This window comes from Triturus cristatus, chromosome 8 (assembly GCF_964204655.1).
Source record: "Triturus cristatus chromosome 8, aTriCri1.1, whole genome shotgun sequence".
In the NCBI taxonomy this organism is placed as follows: Eukaryota; Metazoa; Chordata; class Amphibia; order Caudata; family Salamandridae; genus Triturus; species Triturus cristatus.
The window spans coordinates 1,418,952,575-1,418,972,258 of NC_140591.1; the positions used below are offsets into that span (position 1 = coordinate 1,418,952,575).

The 19,684-nt window shown below is 45.5% G+C and overlaps 1 protein-coding gene across 1 annotated transcript in view; it reads left to right on the forward strand.

The window, feature by feature from the left end:
* The window catches only part of ME3 (malic enzyme 3), a 473,564-nt gene that overhangs the window by 335,447 nt on the left and 118,433 nt on the right, over positions 1-19,684 (forward strand). Inside the window, exon 7 of the mRNA XM_085623151.1 lies at positions 3,756-3,859. Coding sequence (XP_085479277.1) covers positions 3,756-3,859 — 104 coding nt within the window. The remainder of the gene's footprint in view (positions 1-3,755; positions 3,860-19,684) is intronic.

Consider the following 19,684-nt stretch of genomic DNA (forward strand, 5'->3'; position numbering starts at 1 on the left):
TGTCTTTTGCTTTCTATGTAACATGTCCCTTGCTGAGGCCGCATCCGAGATATTAAGCAGTGCAGGCGTGAGTGGACAAGAAAGTGCCCACAGCCACCCAATGAGGTGAGAAATGAAAGACCCCTGGCACAGATTCTGTGTCTCAGAAGTTGTACAGAACACTGATAGGCGAACCCAAGTATGCTGGGATAAAAGTGCATAGAGTTGACCTATAAGGGTTCATCAACTCTTGTGCAGTGTTTTTCCAGAGAGTTGCATCTTTTTATTGCTCATTACTATGACAAACCTTTTGCTTGCCATTTGGTACTGCCTCAGTCACACCAACCAATCCAGCTGTCTAATTTCTCTCATAATGGAAAGCCTCATCCATCTTTTAAATCCTCTGAATGTGCTAAAGGGGCCTTTTGCACTTTGAGAACCAGAGCTATGGGAATCATTTGGAAAAGGTAAACTCATTTTCCAGTGGTAATCTTCAAAGCATTCATTCTTTAGATAAGGGCAGGTGGAAGAAGATGCCATTGTTATGATCACCTTGTTAGTGGCTATCAGACACTCCTAGCAATACTTGTATACGGTAGATCGATTGAGTGCGTTCATTGCCGGATACTTGATCTGCTCTGTTTGGATCTTTAAAGACGTACTTCTCCAACACAGGCTGGGTCCGTTGCATTAATTAAATTATTAATGAAGATGGATTTTATGGCCAGAGATGGGGACATAACCCTACACGAGGGATAGATTTTTGAGTTGTTCAAAATATATAACGATGCGTCACACAGTGAGATTTGCGAGCTTTCCCCATAGCTTGAGTTCACTGTCGGCCATCATGTTTTTCATATAATGCAGCCAAACTGTGGAACACCTTTCCCCTTTATCTACGTTCTGTAAATCAGCTACTTCCTTTCCGGAAAATGCTAAAAACATGGCTATTCCAGACTATCTCCCTTCAATAGAGGAACAAACTAAATACCTTTCTGATGCTTCTGTGCCGCACTATCGGTGCTGGGATGCCTATAGGTAGCTATGCGCTCTACAAGTGCTTCATAGTTATAATTCGAGCCACCAGCAGTTCAATAGCCAAAGCATGGAGGAGTGATTGTACAAGGCAGCATTTCTCGTGCCTCATTATAGCCAAAAAAGAGGGCACACAAGCCGTTCTAGAGGGTTAACTGTAAAGTGCTTCAACAAGCTGTAAAAGAAATAACCTTTAGTACCCAAAGTGTGAAAGAGTAAATCCCACTTGACACTCTAGTACTTTCTCGGGGTCAAGGGAGAGAATAATTTAATCTACCCTTGTACAGGAAGCAGTTCTGTTGAAGTGATGCCTTATGTTGCCCAACGATTCTTCCACTGATGCAACTAGTATGATCATTGTCAACTAACTTAAAGATGATTTTGTCTAACCATGTATATGTATGCATGTGATATGTGTACAGTACAAACCTGGTTGAAACGCAGAGGAGCAGCGTATAGTTCTAAAGGCAAAAATGGAGTCCATGATTGGAGGGGTCGCTGGGTTCTGATAGTGGAAGCTGACTGTTATTGCATCATGATTTCCAGGTATTCAGTCTAGACATGTGCATGCAGCTTGATTAACTATGTTTTTGCTTTCATTATGCAAAGAGTAGCTTTCCACTCATCTCGAGGGAAATTTACAATTTTGGCCTCACACTGGTAATGGAGACAGAACTCCCATGCTTTTGCTATACTCCGGGCTTAATTTGAGCCGTTGGGTTCCGGCGCTTGGCACCTGCATTTAATTGTCAACACCGGGCTTGTAACAGTCTGCCACATGGTGGCGCTGTCTATCTAATTTAAAGGTGATCACAACAACAGTTGTTTATTAATTCAAGATAGATTAAAAATGATTATTTACTGCCGCCCAAGCCAGTTTTATAGCTTTGGGGGCCTAGAATAGCGGAAGGGTCACACTTGTAAGAGTGTGATGATTAATAATTGTGTTGATACTGCTATTGGCAGCGCTGGCAGGGTATGGGTGGTGCAGGCTGCAGTGGCCTCCTGAAGAGGGCCCTGGCACTTATTTTGTTTACAAAACAAGCACTGGCAAAACTAGACATCATGGGTCGATTTGCAGTTAAATGGTGTCCAGAAATTGGTAGTAAAATTCAGTAGGGAGGCTGTCTGGTTCAGATGCCATTCTCTTTTGAATGCCATTTCCTCTTTTGTAATAGGACCAGAAATGAAGTTTCATGGCTGAGATCTCGGGTAACTACAAACCATGGAAACACCCAAGTGGGGACTATGGGAAATAGGTGGCAAGTTTGGGGTGGTGTTGAGAGCTGCATACAGCTATATTTTGAAATCTGGGAAGCAGGCATGAATAGCCAAAATGCTTAAAGTTTTAGTGGAATCAGGTTGGGCGATTGATTTACTTGCAGCTTATAATTTAGCAAATATGGTAGCAGTTGTGAATAATATTCCCTGTCCTTTAAAAGATGTTGTGTACGTTTTGGAAAATACTTCTTAGTCTGTTTTGACCATTTTAAGAGCTTCTGTCTGCTAGCTGTAGGGCGTCCAGCTCACCTGATGTCAGTGAAAGTAAGGGTAATCGGAGGTGCTGGAATATATTGGAAGGATGAAATTGTCCTACAAGTTCCTACATCAACATTACCGGTTGTTTCAAAGAGATTCATCTTCAGGTTCCTGAAAAAGAGAGAGAATACTTCCTTAATCCTCAGAAGGCCATCAAGAGAATTACACATCGATAGACCCGACCAACATAGAGGGATTCACTCACCAAATCTGTTTAATCTTGTTGGCTGGATATGCTGGAGATTTGGGGTTGCTGACATCAGGTGTTTGGATGAGGTGGAGAGGTGGAAGGCTTTAGAGAAATATCCTTGCATGTGGCAATGAATTATGGGTGGGGACACAGTGCCTTAAACTGATATCTGTCAGTCGTCGGTACCTAGTGTAGACATCTGAGGGCTGGAGTGCAGTGGCAGCTACCACAAATCCAAAGTGGTGAAGCGGGGGAGAAGAGGGGGGTGTTAGGGAAAATAATAATAAAGTACCTGTCCGGCCACTTCGGTGCTCCTCTCGGCAGCCACTGGGACACAAAGCACTAGCTCCCCACCCAATCCAGACGCTGCCCTCATGCTATACCAAGCATGAGAGCAGCGCCCGAATTGCCCTAAGTGGGCTGGATTGATGCTCACTCGGGCACAGGGAGCCTGTGCCATTTCTCCACCTGGCTGTAGAATAACTAAGTGTGCATGTTATTTTGCCATCCTAAGATGGCCGGCCAAACTGACATGCACACGTACAGTGCACAACTCTCCTCCGCCCTGCCATGGTCCGGCCCCACCCCACCCTAGATTCCATGGCTGGGTCAGTCAGTTGAAAATAAAATTATACTATTGTTTTACTATCATTTTATATTTCGCTGACTGACCAGTGGGTGATGCTCCTCTGCAATTACGGAGGAGCCGCCCCTGCGGACTGGTGTGACTGAGAAGTCACAGGCCGCAGATTAGTTTGGTGGCACGGTTCTGGTTCTGTACTCTGGAGATCATCAGGCTCTTTTTTAAAGAAATGAATGTGCAGATAATGTGCCAAGAGCCAAGTCTGGAAATCCCCATTCCAGCGGTGACGCATTATACCCCCCATACACTGGATTTGTTATGCGGTCCTATTTTCTACATGAATGCAACGGGTTACACATTTGTGAATTTAAACCAATTGCATCCTTCTCATTGTGGCACGTACAGTGAACCAATATCTTTCTTTTCCAGGCTCTTCTCAATGATCCCCTTTATATTGGATTAAAGCACAGGCGTGTTCGAGGACCACAATACGATGAACTGGTTGATGAGTTCATGCAAGCAGTTACAACCAAGTAAGATTAAAAAAGCAAAAGTATAATGTGATGATATAGTAGGATGCCTAAAACTGTACTAGTGCAGTAATTCAAAAACGTTTTTATTGGATTTATTAATTAGATAAACATCGCCAACGATAAACATATTAATAGACTATCGAATTATACCAATATAAAATTGTGATACCCTACAGCTCCTTCTCCAATAGCAATTGTATGTGGAAGTTTTGTCACATCACTTAAAATTCATTAAAAATAACTGAAGAAATGTAATTGTCAAAATATTTATTCCAATGAATTCCTGTGGTGTAGTGATCAAATCCCCTCTACATTTTCTTAACTGTTGTTAGAACCATCCATTTTTGCATACTGGAATTCCTATGTTCTCCCCCCGTTTATCTTAGCTAACCATTCTAGGAATTGAAAAGGTTTAGTTGATTTCTAATATTCTGTAATCGATAGACACCCTAACGAGGTCGCTATAAAAACTAAATTTTATAAGTGGATTTCTACACCTGGAAAGCAGTGTGAGTTTTCCAAGAGATTCATCTATAGGGATGATTTAGTCCTAGGTCTAATGCAAGCTCTAATAAAACAAAATGCTGAACAAACCAAATATGCACCTCCAGTCACAGACCTGGGTTTAATCCATTGTTTTTTGCTCACCATGCCACCCAAGTTTGGACCAGCCATATACGCAGCCTTGACCCTGCTCCCAATATGATCAATCCTGCCCGAACTGCCAGGCCAGGTCCTACCTGGACCACAAGCGAGCATCCTGGGACCGGTTTTGGGTCAGCCATGCTAGCTTGAATCCAGACGTGCTCGCGATGCCACTGTAGACAAGCTAACCTGGTTTATGAGGGGTGATGCCCTGAAACCAGTCCCAGGATTCTTGTTTGTGGTCCAGGGAGGACCTGGCCTGGCAGTCCGGGCTGGACTGATCCCACGGGGCGCTGGATCAAGACTGATTTCCATATGGATGAGTTCAAACTGGTATGGCGTGGTGAGCAGAAAAGATGGATTTAGGCCCAGTTCTCTGTACAGGCAGTGAATGTTTGACATTGTTCAGCATTCCACCATCAATTGTTCTTTTTTCCGAGTGAGATATAGTGGCAGGGAGCGTCCCATGGTGGATGATAGAGGCACGAGGTGGAATCAAATCTATGCAGCCTCACTATTCGGCACCCCGACATCCGATAGTGCCTGCAGTGGGCTTCTGAGCACATTCTTTAGTTTCTTTCCCCTCTCTCTCCCACACCCCCCCGCACTTATTCATTTACAAGTTAAGCACCGACAGGGTTAAACCATGAAATGTTCGCTTGTCCTAAAGTTTCTTGTGGACCATTTACTTATGAAGAACGTCAATCCGTTAGTAAGTTCTGCGATAATAAATGTACAAAGGTGTATTTGCTCAGGCAACTTTTTTTTCTCCCTGACTAAATTATATTTGCTCCTTAGATGCCCTGCTTATCGATTAAATATAGACATGTTCCTTCCCATTTGCCGCCTCGGAAAAAACACTGAGTTCTAGTTTTCAAAGCAAAATACTTGCTTTTATTTTCATGGTGTAAAAACTCCCTGATGGAGGTAATTGATACTCGGACTACTTGTTCATGTGCCCCATCCTGGAATCCCTAGTATATCCGCCCTTGATTCTGAACTTGTACATGCATTCGCTCCACCACTCTGGCACAATGGCTCTATCCAAAGCGCACGTTGCAGGGGCGTAACACAGGCCCCCGCATCCCGCGCAGTGCGGGGGGCCGCGAGCTGCAGGGGCCCCCCTCAGCACTGTACTCACACCGGAGAGCTCCAGATTAAATCCGGAGCGGGGGCCCTCTGTGTACCTTGCAGGGTGGCCCCGTCAACATTCGTTACGCCACTAGCACGTTGCGAGTATACAATTCTATCAGTCATTATTAGACTCGGAACTGAGATATGACGTTCGTAAAGTACTTATTTTGTACACATGAGTTTAACGAAGGTGCGTATAATGGCCTGTGAATCGACCGTTTAGAGAGCCCAGGAGGGTGAGGCTGGCTAGGGATTTGGGGGTGTGTCTTTTTTTGCACTTTCTGTTTATGATAGTCATTACTTTGTTAGGGTTGATAGGCACTTTGCAGTACGGAACTCTTCATTGCAGAACCGACATTATAAGATTTATTATTAATCCATGTAGATTGCTCGTGCTGAAGAATTCACCGCTTCATGCTTTTGCCCGTTACTCCTGGGGTGACTTTAGAACACTTTTATAAACATTTGCTAGTCATTAGCGGTATATGCTGTGTCACTTTGCTGCTAAGGGAATTTGTACACTGCCAATAAAAAATAAATCTCACCCGAAACATCTGTTTCTTTTAGGGATTCATTTCATGGCATGTCATGCAAAAAAAAACTTGCAATTTAAGCTCATTCCGAAAAGCAAAGCCTTTTTCTTCATCTCAAGAAGTGGAAAAACAGGCCTATCTGTAGATTAAATAAACATACGCCTCCTTGCCATGGGATGGGAAAAGATAGCAGTAGATGAGCATTGCCTGCAAGGCTCTAAGGGCGCTTTAGAATTTGATATATTTAATGTGACCCAAGGGGCAGCTTGGAAAATGAGAAAAAGCTATTAGTTGAAGTCTTCAGATGAGTTTAATTTTTAGAAATCCGTTTTCAGGCATTCTTGTCCCAGGATGTGCGTTTCCCCCGCGCAAGTCTGATTCACAGGCCAAATGAGCAGATTTACCACCGCCAAGAATCCTCAAAAGAGGATCTCCGAGTCCTAAATGATGCTTTCCCGTCTTATTTCTGTGTCGCCCACAGTGAAACTTCCTTTGTCACAGCTTAAAGCTATTGCATTAGCTCAGTGCCACTGATTGATGGCCAAGGATGCCAGCCCCTGACCCTCTCGGGTTTGCCCCACATTTATGTCAGCCTTTACCCCCAATTTAGCAGGTATGTGAACTGGGCAAATTGCATTTTTGGGTCCTGATTCTCCCACACCGTGTGTGCAGGGTACCTGATATCTACAAAGAGTGCAAACTGGTGCCAGTGCGCTTCTAAACTTGTTAAGCCACTAATATTCCTCAAAACATTGTACTATTTAAAACTCACTCTACGTTACAGGTTGGTGGGGTCTCATTCTTTGAAAAAAACATTGTTATCAGGTTTTCAATGGTTTACAACAAACTGATCATCCTATTGCCCGCAGTTCATGGGTCAGAAAAGGTATGAGTATAAAGTAAATAACGCAAGCTTCAAGGTGAGGCGAGGACATGTTGACAGTCCATGGTCTATGGCGCAACAGGCCCAACATTACGCTTCAATGCTGGGACTAAGGACCCTTCATAGGTAGTAAACACATAATCACATGGTGGGGCTCCCTTCTTCCAGAGATTTTAGGGAGACAGGTCTGTGGGAGTGGTTGAATGTATTGAGATTTAAAGACCACTTTACTGTGGAGTGACGTTTCCTACCAAGGATGTTAGTTGAACTTGCATAGCTATGTTGTATTTGTAAGCACATGTTCAGTAGTAAAGTTCCTAAAAAATGTGTAAGGATTTAAAGATCAGTTCACGTGGGGTTGTAGAGGATGCTCCCAAAGCGGTTTCTGGTGATTCCCAAACAGCCCCACTTTCAAAGCGCTATAAAACTACATGTTTCACAATATGCCTGCCACTCGCCTGTAGGTGAGAATGTCAGCACTCCTTTTATAAGGATACACTTGATATTTTCCTATTTGCCTCTGAAAAATGGTTCATGATTTTGAATAGTCCCCGCATGAGTGACATGGATCATTGCCGTAGACTCAGAGGGTGAGTCAAAAAAGGACCATTGATTGAGTCACATTATGGCTGAGCTCTCATGTTTTCCCTGGTTTGTTGCACGTTTTAAATACAGACCTTCTTTCCCTTTGCATTCTTTTTAATATTCTATTACCACTATATAAGAAGGGCTTCAAATACCAGAATACTAATGAAAAACACACTCTCAGACTTGACTAGCCCAGTCAAGCAAAAAAAAAAAAAAAGGTTCTGGGGCAACTCTTTGAAGATGGCACAAGCCTTCTGTGCTGAAACCTGACCACTGAGAGCAGTTTGAAGTGATGCACCTACTCCGCCAACCTCCCACCACTAAAAACCTGATTCATAGGTGGACAGAGATAAAATACTCTCTGCTTAGTACTTATTGTGACAGGCAGTTAGCGAAGTGTGCTGGTGAACCATGCGGCCTTTGAACTGGGATCCCCCAGTGCTCCCCCAGGGTCTGGATGGAGGAGGGGGTGAGGTTCGAGTGCCTGGACCTTTACGGTGCACGTTCCTTGGGGATATGGGCCTCAGGTCTGCTATGGCGCACATACAGGCAAAACTTGGGGATGCCTCTATACTGGGGATACATCTATAATCAGTTTCTACAGAATCCCAGCTGCGGCTGCCATAGATGAAGGGTGGTGGGCGGGTGGGCACGGGGGAATACAATATAACAAAAATAAAACGTAACTTTTGCTGCTGGCCGCTCCAGCATCGCATCTCGCTGCGCCACCTCTCCTCTTCCTGCCTGCTGGTCCCAGCAGTCCTTGTCCAATACCTGCGCCACAGAGCAGTGCGGAGATTGGTCTGAGCAGGCAGGAAAGACTCCCTGCTCATAGTGCCAATATCGGCAACTGTAGTCACATATACACACACAATACATCAATAAACCACACGACACCTTGTTAGTGGAGAAATTTGCTGCAGGTTTATTAGCATAACCAATATGCAAACATGGTGGGTTATCTTGCGGGCGATCCCAGGGCAGGCCAACCCATATGCCGCCTGCCTGTCTGATAAGCCTAAATTACACCGTGGCAGTCGCCAATTGGTGCATACCAAATCTTGGGAGGGGCCACCCCTCCCATCCGTGGACCACCAGTTCACTCGTTTACTCACGCCCTCCCTGAAAGAGGTGGGCGGAGCGTTCGTGGCAGCCCCCGGTTGCTCAGACCCACAACCGCCCGTAGGACTAACAGGGCGCCGTAGTTCTTCCAGGGGACAACGCTAAGACATCCCTGGGTATCCTGGCTTAGCACCAAGCTGTGCTGCTGCATGAAGTACCCCTTGGTATCTGCAGACTCTGGATCGCCCTGTAACTCCTCCTGCAACACAAAACAACATGTTAGACCTATCCCACCCCCCCTAAACCGTATATCATCCGTCCACCGGGTAAGCGGAGGGGCGGGCAAGGTGAGACGGCGAGGGACAAGAGGCCGCAAGATGGGCGGGGGACAGCCTAAGTACCCCTGTCTCCTCCCACTCCCCGGAAATGGGGTCGGCCGGACGTCTTCCCTGGACCTGGCCCAGGGAACTAGACTGACGACTCCAGTGCCTTCCTGTGGCACTAAGGCGGCCGCCCTATTGAGGGGCCGCTGCGCAACCCCCCGGGCAGCTTTGACAGATCAGGCAGTCTGTGGGTTCTCCAGCCTGGCTGCTCAATGCAACTCAGCTGGAGAAAACCTAAGTGCACATGTGTGTTATAATCAGCCTGAGACTGTCGGCCACAACACATCTGCGCACTTAGAGAGTGGAGTGCACTAGCACTCCTCCTCCGCCCTCCATACCATGGCCCCAGCCCTCCCAACACCGCTGGCAAAGAGCCACCAAATGTAAATTAAAATGATGCAGGAAAATTGTTTTAATGTACATTTGTTGGCTCTGAGCCAGGCAGTGGGGCAACGCTCCACCGCCATTGCGGAGGAGCCGCCACTACAGAATCCCCTATTGCAAGAACACAATGATTTCCAGACATTCCTAGAGAAATCCATTCCGTGTGCAGTCCTGCACCGTTCACTATTTGTTTTTGAATTACATTATTTTTTTTAGTTTAGTTCCAGTATCTGTCTGGGTGTCCTGACACTCACCACTTGTCATATGTCATACGAAGCCATCTGGTTCCTTCCCAGGTTCTACTGAGCACTCTCCTAATTCCAGCTTAGCATGTTTTATTTGTGGTAAATATCAGAACTTCGTGTTTGCACACCTTGCTGCTTTCAAAATTGAATAAATTTCAGGCAACTTATTTGGCTATCTGTGTGCACCGTGCTAAAGGTTAATTTTAATGTGCATATACATGAATATTTAAAGGAACGTGCTTTGTACAACCGGTGTTGCCCCATGATTCTTCTGCCCACAATAGCACTTTGGCAAGAGTTGGAGTCGAGATATCAGACTCTCTCAAACAAATCGAGAAAGATTCATACAGAGTGCAATAAACAGACAGCTTGTGACATCATTTGCAAGGCTGTACAATTTAGAGTATCAAACTTGTATACCGGTTTTCAACATCATTAATACCTAAATATGTATCTGTTCTTTCATATCCCTAAGAGTTAACAGGTACTTTGAAACTCATATGGTATTATCCTTTAATTAGTGAAGACCAATGCACCTCCCTGCTCCAAATATTGCCTTCTACAAAAACAGCTTCGTGAGATCCTTCTACATAGATGGCATTGACACTCTCGATGGCCGAACTTTCACGCCTGAGATTGCATTAGTTCCTTGTTTTGGCTGAAGGTAGGAGTTAATGCTTAGTATTTGAGGCCACATAATACATAGCACAGGTAGGAATCTGCCTTAACTGAGTTTATGGTGGTGTATCATGTAATGTAAGTGTGAGAGTCAGTAAGATGGAGCCACTGCATCGGGTCTCCAGCCTTGTATCTGACACATCTGTTAGTGCCGTCTTGTGCTCTCGCCATGTGTTGTTGTTTTATGTTGATTTGTATAGTGTACTAATCAACTGAGAGTGTATCCAGGCTCTTGTGCAGGTGTCTGTCTCTATCACTGGGAGAATATGGAATTTCCACTAGATAGTGATGGCTTTTCACAGCGCCCATCACCAAATCAATCAATTTACTGTGGACGTTTTCGGGCTTATACCAGGCATCAGCCCCAGGACACAGTGTTTTGAACTCCAGATGTGCTGCTTGTTGGCCAGTTTCATTCCTTCATCTCACATGCAACTCCAGGCGGTCGGCTTCACGGTGCAAACAAGGTCATCTGGTAGTAATCTGCATGACCACACCACATCTGATGCACATGTGTAGTTCATTTGAGAACACTGTGTGCAATCTGGCAGAGGTGAGACACACGTGATGCACGCAGTTAAACTGTAATAACTGAAATCTTACATTTCAAGACACCTTGGAGACTGGGCACAGTACTCTCAACCAAGCCCAGTCAGTTAGTTCTACCCCAGATCCTTTTCCCATTTATTGCTAAGGTTTGCTAGGTTCGTGATCTGTTGATTAAACACATGCAGAATGCCGAGCCCCTGTGGTTCGACTCGCAGAAAAAAACATGCAGTGTCTATTTTCTATTTCGATGACTGCTTAACAAACATTGAGGTGACACTAGACAAGAGGCCTTGAGTCTTTTTTCAGATAGTTGCCATTGTCAATAAATTATTATCCAACCAAATACTAGCTTTTATAAGAAAACTTATTTTATTTCTAACTGTACACATGAAAAGAAATATGACATTTAGAAGCAACAACACAATCTCCCTTGAGGTCGGGGCTCTAGTAGTTTTCAGGCAAATCCCTGTCCCACCCTCCTTCATGTAATATGCTTGGGTTATTCCCTATTCACTGGTGGCCGCATCAAGGGAATCCACCCTACTAGTGTGGATTCACTCTTCAGGATTTTAATCAAAGTGTCTATGGTGCTGCAGCACCTTCAACATCAAATCCTCCAGGGACCACAGGCCCAGTTCGAGTCTTACCCGCTCCAGCAGCACAGAAGCGTTCGGCATTACAGAGTGTGCCCTGAGCACAGGCACTTGCAAGATCAGATCCAGCTCATAGTCAGGCTGCTCGCAGTACACATGGCAGTATCAGGTGCTCGCAGGCTTACTCTTCAGAGTGGCGTGGCTGGCTCTCCCCATCGATTGAAGCAGCTTCCATCTTGCAGAGACACGGTAAGTCAAATTGCCTCCAGTGGGGGATTCAATCCTTTGGCTCTCAACTGGAGTCCCACGAGTGCATGTCATCCTCCCCGGCTTCCTCCTGGTCCTGGGGGGTCAGTCAGGGTAGATCTCATGATGCAGCTAAACCCACTGGTCTAAGGCTCGCTCCAGTTGCAGGTGACAGCCCAAAGTCTTTGATGATTGGATTCCAGAGCCCCTTCAGGCATACGGGGTTGCCTTTTGTACATTCCGGATGCAACATAGACTCCTCAGGTGCAATCGCTTACAGCATGGTGGCCCTTCCTGGCATACGGGGTTGCCGGTAAGACATTCACGAGTCCTGCCATGCTGGTCACACAATTCCTTCAACAGTGGCCCCTTCTGGCATACAGGGTCACCGCAACGAGGCAGTGACAGGTTGGTGCCTTCACCACAGTTCTCAATTCTGAGCTCCATCTATGGGGTCTCTCTTCTGGCATATTGGAGTCCCCAAAAATAGTCCTGCACATGGGCTACGGCCCCCTCGGTGCACAGGCGAATCATCACGTTCGTACATGGAGTCCTCGCGGTAGGGCTCCCCACTGTACCTCGCTCCCTCCACCGCTGTCCTCTTTATCACAGGGGACACTGGTCTTGGCAAGCAGGCAGGCACGAGGGCTCCAGGGCTGGTGATCTCAGTTTCGCTGAGTGATGTGCCCTCACCCAGCAGGAAGACTAGCAGGCATTGGCTCCCTGACCTGGTCACAGGCAGAAGTCTTGTAAAGCTTCCCCATCTCACACAGCCTGTCTGGCTGCTTGCAAGATAACACATTTTGGGGGGGTTCCCTCCTCTTCTTCTAGTCTTTTTCCATAACCCTAATGTGATTTAGGATCTGAGTCCTTGAAGTTTTATGTTGGTGTTCTACTTCTTTTCAAGTGGGCACGTCTCTCTTTTGTCTTCCACCATGAAAGATGCCTGTGACAGCAGGGAAGTCTCCAAAACTGATTGCTCACTCCCATGAATTGTGTTGTGGGACAGAGTTCACACCTGAATTTCAGACAGAATTATATGTGCATCAAAAGGTTAGTCCCAGACCCCCAGCTTTACTCTTTATGATTCCCTTATCAGCCCAATCTCTCTTCCTGCAGTGTGCCCAGGCCCCTTCCTTGTGATCTATCACTGAATCAAAGAGCAGTCTTTTGAAGTTTGAAGGGAGTCTCTTCCTTTTTCCTCCATGGTGTGCCTCCCCCAGCTCACAGGAATGCAGCAATACACAGATCTGTCTGGGGTGGATTCCTCTCCTCCTCGTGTCTCCACCAGGCAGGCCTGGGCATCCCAAAATGGAACCCAGACTCCTCCATGTAATGTACTATTGCAAGGCCCATTTACTCAGTGTACATGTACAGCAAACTTACTGTCCAGCAGTGTTTCTCCATGCATTGTACCTTTACATGTACATATGCATTCTGCACAAACATTCTGTCTGCATGCACTGTTCAGCACTGAAGCTTTTCTATCTTTAACCAGGGTGTGCTATTCACGAAAACACACTCTGCCAGCACCTACACTCACTATGTGTGCGCTGCACAACACTTCACTCTTCATATATTGCACTTCATGCAAGTGCACATACACCTAGCACATGCTCTCATTGCATATGCACTGCACAGCATTACATCTCTCATGTCATGTACTCATTGCAGGCATACATACTCAGCACATGCACTAATCTCACATGTACTACACAGTACTGCTTTATCCCTGTACTGTATATTTTCCAGGCACTCATACAACCGATGCGTAGTCACTACTCCTGTGCTGCATAGAGCACTCTGCATCTACCTGCTGTAGGCCAAGGGTGCGTTAAGTACACAGCAGCGGAACTTTTAAAAAGCTGAGTGAGCCTGTGGGCCTCACTCCAGTGACACAGGCTAGAAAGGTTCTGTTCAATACTACTGATCACTACACTGTTTGCAACCATCACCGCGCTTGTGCTGCTTAGCTTCTGGTGAAGGCAGTAGCCTTCTACTACTGTGAGGGTAGCGATTTGGGCACCCCTCCCGGTCAAACAAGACCATAAACCCTGAGACAGTCCTATGTCATAGCTCACATGCATGATCCGTGTTCGCCTATGACAACAAAAATCAGCATTAGGGTTCCAGACAACAGTACAGCTGGGCACTCAGGGCCGGGGTACACGTCTTTACCATGCAGAGGAATTTTCCATATCAATACAGTGGGTGTCCAGATTTCTAGTACTCACATGCATAATTACCTACCCATGCAGAATATACATAGTTTTACATAATGGTAGGCTACTCTATAGCCTGTTATTTTAGGAAACAAAATGAGACCCTCGCTTAAAAAAATAACTACATTTTTACATTTGATTAGATATGGTCAACTGGATATGTCAAAGAAGGTCAGATGGGTTGCTACACGTGTGGGATGGTTAGAGTTGAAGCATGAAATGAAGGCGAAGAAGTGTTTGTAGTCCATGAATACGTAGGGAAGGTGGGTAAGGAGTATATAGAATATGCCAGAAAAAGGGAAATGGGTGATGACTGGAGGCACAGCGGTCAATGAACCTAGTTCTAAAACACTGTGGCATAGTGTTGATGATCAAAGCTCTTCGCTGACTGATTGGCTGATTTCACGGAGTACAAGGGTTCCTTGGCGTGGCAAAATTAATCTTCCTTTTCTGATGCGCTCCTAAGGGCAGCAGTTTCTGTCGAAGCCCAGACTGGGCATTAAGTAGGAGTGCTCCAGATTTCTGAAGCTCAAGCAGGATTCTGACATTTTCCCTTCTGAAAGAGTTCATAAAAGGGAGCAGGCAGAGCGCATCTGTCAGAACTTCAGACTAGCATTGAAGGAGCTGACCAGACCGCTATACACATTAGCTTGATCCTGCACCCTGTGGACACTTCAATGTCAAACAGTTGACCTTGAAAGTGGTCCAATGTTTCACCAGAAGCCTTAATAGGGATCGTGTGGCCCCAGAGGTACGAGTGCTTTTCCTGTCATCTATATACAGTGTATACCCACAACAGCGTGTGACCTGTGCAGTCTAGCTAGCAATGCACTGTGATGACAGCCATACATCAAGCTGGCATATTAGGCCAGGCGCTCAAGGCTGTCCCAACCTTGTTTCTAGTCTCTGAGGTCAGAGTAGCGGCTGGCTTCTGCACCAATTTAAAATTCACTATTTGTTGCCGCTGGTGCTCCCAGAAGAAAATTTACATATTATGCCTAATGGGAGAACTAAATATACAATGAGTAAGGCAAAAGATAATGGTGACTGGTGACCCATCCCCCTCGAGGAGAAATATTCTAGGAGCAGAAGGCATCGGATTTTACCCTATGGGGACCCGTCCTGTATGAAACCGATGAATGTATTGTACTGAAATAATGGATGGGACTAATATGAAATCTTTTCTTTTTGTTTCTTGTGTATTTTACCGCTTTTCTTACTCCTAGGCGATTTTTGTTTGTGCAGTGCTCTTGGAAATTTTCTTGACAAGTTTAGGGGTATACACAATATTTAAATACCTAATAAATCTAGGATTTTGCAAAGGGAAGGTTAATACTGACTACTTTAAACTCCGATATTACTATGAACGATGCCATCCATTCAGCAGCACACTTGAGTTGTATACATGTTTTTATGAATGACTCGGATGCTGGGTTATACAAAGATCTTTTCAGACCGCCCGGTGCGCGTGGTGTGATAGTGGAATGGTCGTAGATCGCGGGTCAGGAACTCATTGTCAGACCCAGGCTACAAAACAAGAGCTGCTCCCTGGAGGAAATGGCCGATTAGTTCTACTCGTATTAAAAGCATTCTTTGAGCTGCACTACGGGCCCATGATTAATAGGGCGCCATTTGCCTGAAAGGCGAAAATCATTAATATTCCTTGCCATGGGTGCCACTCCATTTCCTCTGCACTAGACATTGTTTTGCCAATTTAATTAAATGTATTGAATATTTTCGAGCAGCTCTTTAGAGGGGGAACCTAGAGCAATGAATGCATCGACATCTCAACCCTCCTCTTTGTTCCCGCCCTTTTATTTTGAAAGGTGGACATTAGAGCGCTGAAGAAAACAGTAAATAACTAGAAAAGAGCAGTGGGTTTACCAGGTCATTTATCCCCCATTCCAAACTGCATAGGCAAAATAATCACCAACATGTTGAGGCGACGACACAACTCAAACCCGGTTCCCCAGAGCTGCTGACTCCAAGAGCAGAATTCGAACCCCCTGCCTTGGAAGGGGGTCGGCAGGGCCGGGGTACGCGTCTGCACCACTGAGCATAGCCCCTGGCTGAAACACTAAAATTCTGTGGCGCATTTTAAATTATCAAGGTGCTCTGAACCTGAGAGGGAGTTGCGGTCCGATCTCCTTCCCCGAGCAGATGTTTGCCATCAGAAATATTGTATTCCCGTCAGACATATTGTATTCGTCAGACATATTGTATTCCCGTCGGGAGCGCCTGGGTTCGGGCTTGCCAGTTTATATATTTATTTATTTATAGGTTTTATATAGCGCTGGCTGGACCCAGAGGTATAAGAGCGCTTTACATGGGTAAGAAGGTTGTCACAGTGTAGAACAATCAATCAACAGCATGTAAAACCAACATGTTAAAAAACTAGAAAAACAGCTTAAGTTTACATAAATCACAAAACACAAATAGAAAGAGCGGGGGCAATATACATCAGTAAGATAAGGAAGTGGGAGATCAGATTTCATATGGTGGTATGAGAAAGGGGAAAGGCATGTGGGCAGCAGGGGGTTAGACGAGCAACAGGGAGGAGGGAGGCAAAGGGGGGAACTTTGGGAGGAAGGGAAGGTAGTATAAAAGTACTATGAGAGGGAGAGGATGAGAGAAGTGGGTAAGAGGGAAATCTGCGCCAGTAGAATGTGGTGGAAATAGCAGGGGGGGAGGAGAGAGAACAGTAGGAATGAAGGGGGGGCCAGAAAGAGTGGAAGGGGAAAGGGCGAGTTCAGGGCGCTGGTTATACACAACAAACATTATTGAGGCGGTGCATTTTGAGTACTTTTGTAAAGCTGGAGTAGGAAGGGTTACATCGTAGGTCTTTTGGGAGGGCATTCCAGATGTTCAGGGCATTGGCGGAATAGTAGCGGGACTGTGTGGATTTCTTTTTTTGTAGGGGTGGGACTAGGAGGAGCGAGTTGGTGCTTCTTAAGGGTCGTGTGCTACCCGCTTTGCAGATTTTGTTGGCAAGGTATGTTGGTGTATTTTGGTGGAGGACTTTGTGTGTAATGCAAGCGGTTTTGGAGGCGGACCTGCCTTCGATGGGGAGCCATTTAAGGGTTTTGAGGGCAGGGGAGATGTGATTGAAGCGTTTGCAGTCGGTGATGAGCCTTGCTGCAAGGTTGAGCACAGATTTGAGCGGAGCAAGGTGGATCTTGGGGAATCCGGTAAGGATGGCGTTGCCGTAATCAATACGCAAAAGGACAAGAGTTTGGACAACTAGTTTAAAGTCTTCAATTGAGATAAAGGGCTTAATTTTCTTTAGATGACCGAGAGTGAAGAGGGCTCCTTTAGCCGAGTTTTTGATGTGCACATTGAGGGTTAGGCTATTATCGAGGGCGATACCCACGGATTTTACTGAGTTGGACATGGATAGGGAGCAGTTGAGGGCATTGAGGTCAGAGATCCAGGTTTGAATGGGGAGATGGTTGTTTTTAGGGTAGAAGAGAATGATTTAAGTTTTTTCGGGGTTAAGTTTGAGATGATTTCATTGGAAGCAGGATTGAATCTTGGTGAGGGTGTTGTTAATGTGTAGGATGTCAGCATGGGTTTTGATCTTATGGTAGAGTTGTGTATCATCGGCATTGAGGTGGTATTTGATCCCAGCTTGTTTAAGAATGAGGGTGAGGGGCTCCATGAAAAGGTTAAAGAGAGAGGGTGAGAGAATAGATCCTTGGGGAACTCCTAGGGAGACCGGAGTGGAGTTTGATGAGCAGTTGTGAATTTGTATTTGCTGTAATCGGTGTTGGAGGTAGGAGACAAACCATTTATGTGTCGTACCATTGAGGCCGAAACGATCTCTGAGCACATTCAGCAAAGCCGAGTGGTTGACAGAATCAAATGCAGCGGAGAAATCTAGGAAGATCAGTAGGCAGGTCTCGCCATTGTCGAGTGGTATATGTCGTCGACAATGTAAAGCAAGGCAGTTTTGTTGCTGCAACCTTTCCTGAAGCCCGATTGTTGGGGGTCCAGTAAGTTGAAATTTTCAATGTGTTTATCTAATTGGAGCAGGATATATTTTTCGAGGGCTTTGGAAAGAAGGGGGAGGTTAGAAATGGGGGCGGAGATTGTTAAGGTCATTGGGGTCGGCCGTAGGGTTTTTAAGAATGGGAGTGATTTGTCCAAGTTGAAGGGAGGTGGGGACACAACCCGTGGCAAGAGAGGTATTGATGATATAGGTCCAAGATGAGGTAATGATGTGTTTTAGGTCTTGGACAAGGTTGGAGGGGTGGGGGTCTTTAGTGTGGGAGGACGGTTTTAGTTTAGTAATGATGTTAAAAACATCACGTTCAGTTACAGGGTGGAAATTATGCCAGTTTGGTTACGAACAATGTTGAACAGTTCTCTGGGTCTGTTTTTGGCCCGATCAAGTTGACTTCGGAAGAAAGGATGCCTTTTCGTTAAAAACCAACATGTTAAAAAGCTAGAAAAACGGCTTAAGTTTACATAAATCACAAAACACATATAGAAAGAGCGGGGGCAATATACATCAGTAAGACAAGGAAGTGGGAGATCAGATTTCATATGGTGGTAGGAGAAGGGGAAAGGCATGTGGGCAGCAGGGGGTTAGACGAGCAACAGGGAGGAGGGAGGCAAAGGGGGGAACTTTGGGAGGAAGGGAAGGTTGTATAAAAGTACTATGAGAGGGAGAGGATGAGAGAAGTGGGTAAGAGGAAAATCTGCACCAGTAGAATGTGGTGGAAATGGCAGGGGGGGAGGAGAGAGAACAGTAGGAATGAAGGGGAGACCAGAAAGAATGGAAGGGGAAAGGGCGAGTTCAGGGCGCTGGTTATACACACCAAACGTTATTGAGGAGGTGCATTTTGAGTACTTTTATAAAGCTGGAGTAGGAAGGGTTACATCGTAGGTCTTTTGGGAGGGCATTCCAGATGTTTTTTGATCCCAGCTTGTTTAAGAATGAGGGTGAGGGGCTCCATGAAAAGGTTAAAGAGAGAGGGTGAGAGAATAGATCCTTGGGGAACTCCTAGGGAGACCGGAGTGGAGTTTGATGAGCAGTGGCAAGAGAGGTATTGATGATATAGGTCCAAGATGAGGTAATGATGTGTTTTAGGTCTTGGACAAGGTTGGAGGGGTGGGGGTCTTTAGTGTGGGAGGACGGTTTTAGTTTAGTAATGATGTTAAAAACATCACGTTCAGTTACAGGGTGGAAATTATGCCAGTTTGGTTACGAACAATGTTGAACAGTTCTCTGGGTCTGTTTTTGGCCCGATCAAGTTGACTTCGGAAGAAAGGATGCCTTTTCGTTAAAAATGTGTTTCTTGTAGGACGATCTAGCTAGTCTAAGGAGAGCCAGATGTGAGGGAGAGGGATGCTGTCTCTATGTTCTTTCCGTCAGTCTGAATGTATGTCTTTCTTTGTTGAGCTCTGAGTTAAACCATGATTTGGAAGGGATATTTCTTTGATTCTTTTAGTTTCAGCGGGGCCAATTGGTCAAGGGTATCTGTGACTGCTTTATTAAAGTGTTCAGTAAGCTCATTTGCGTTTTGTGAAGGAGGGATGAGGAGAAGTTGAGCATGGAGTTTGGACTCTAGTACAGCATGGGGGATAAGATTTAGATTTCTGGTCAATTTCATAGGTTTCATGATTTTAGTGGGGGGAAGTGCCGTGGCAGCTATGGTGAACAGTAAGAGATGATGGT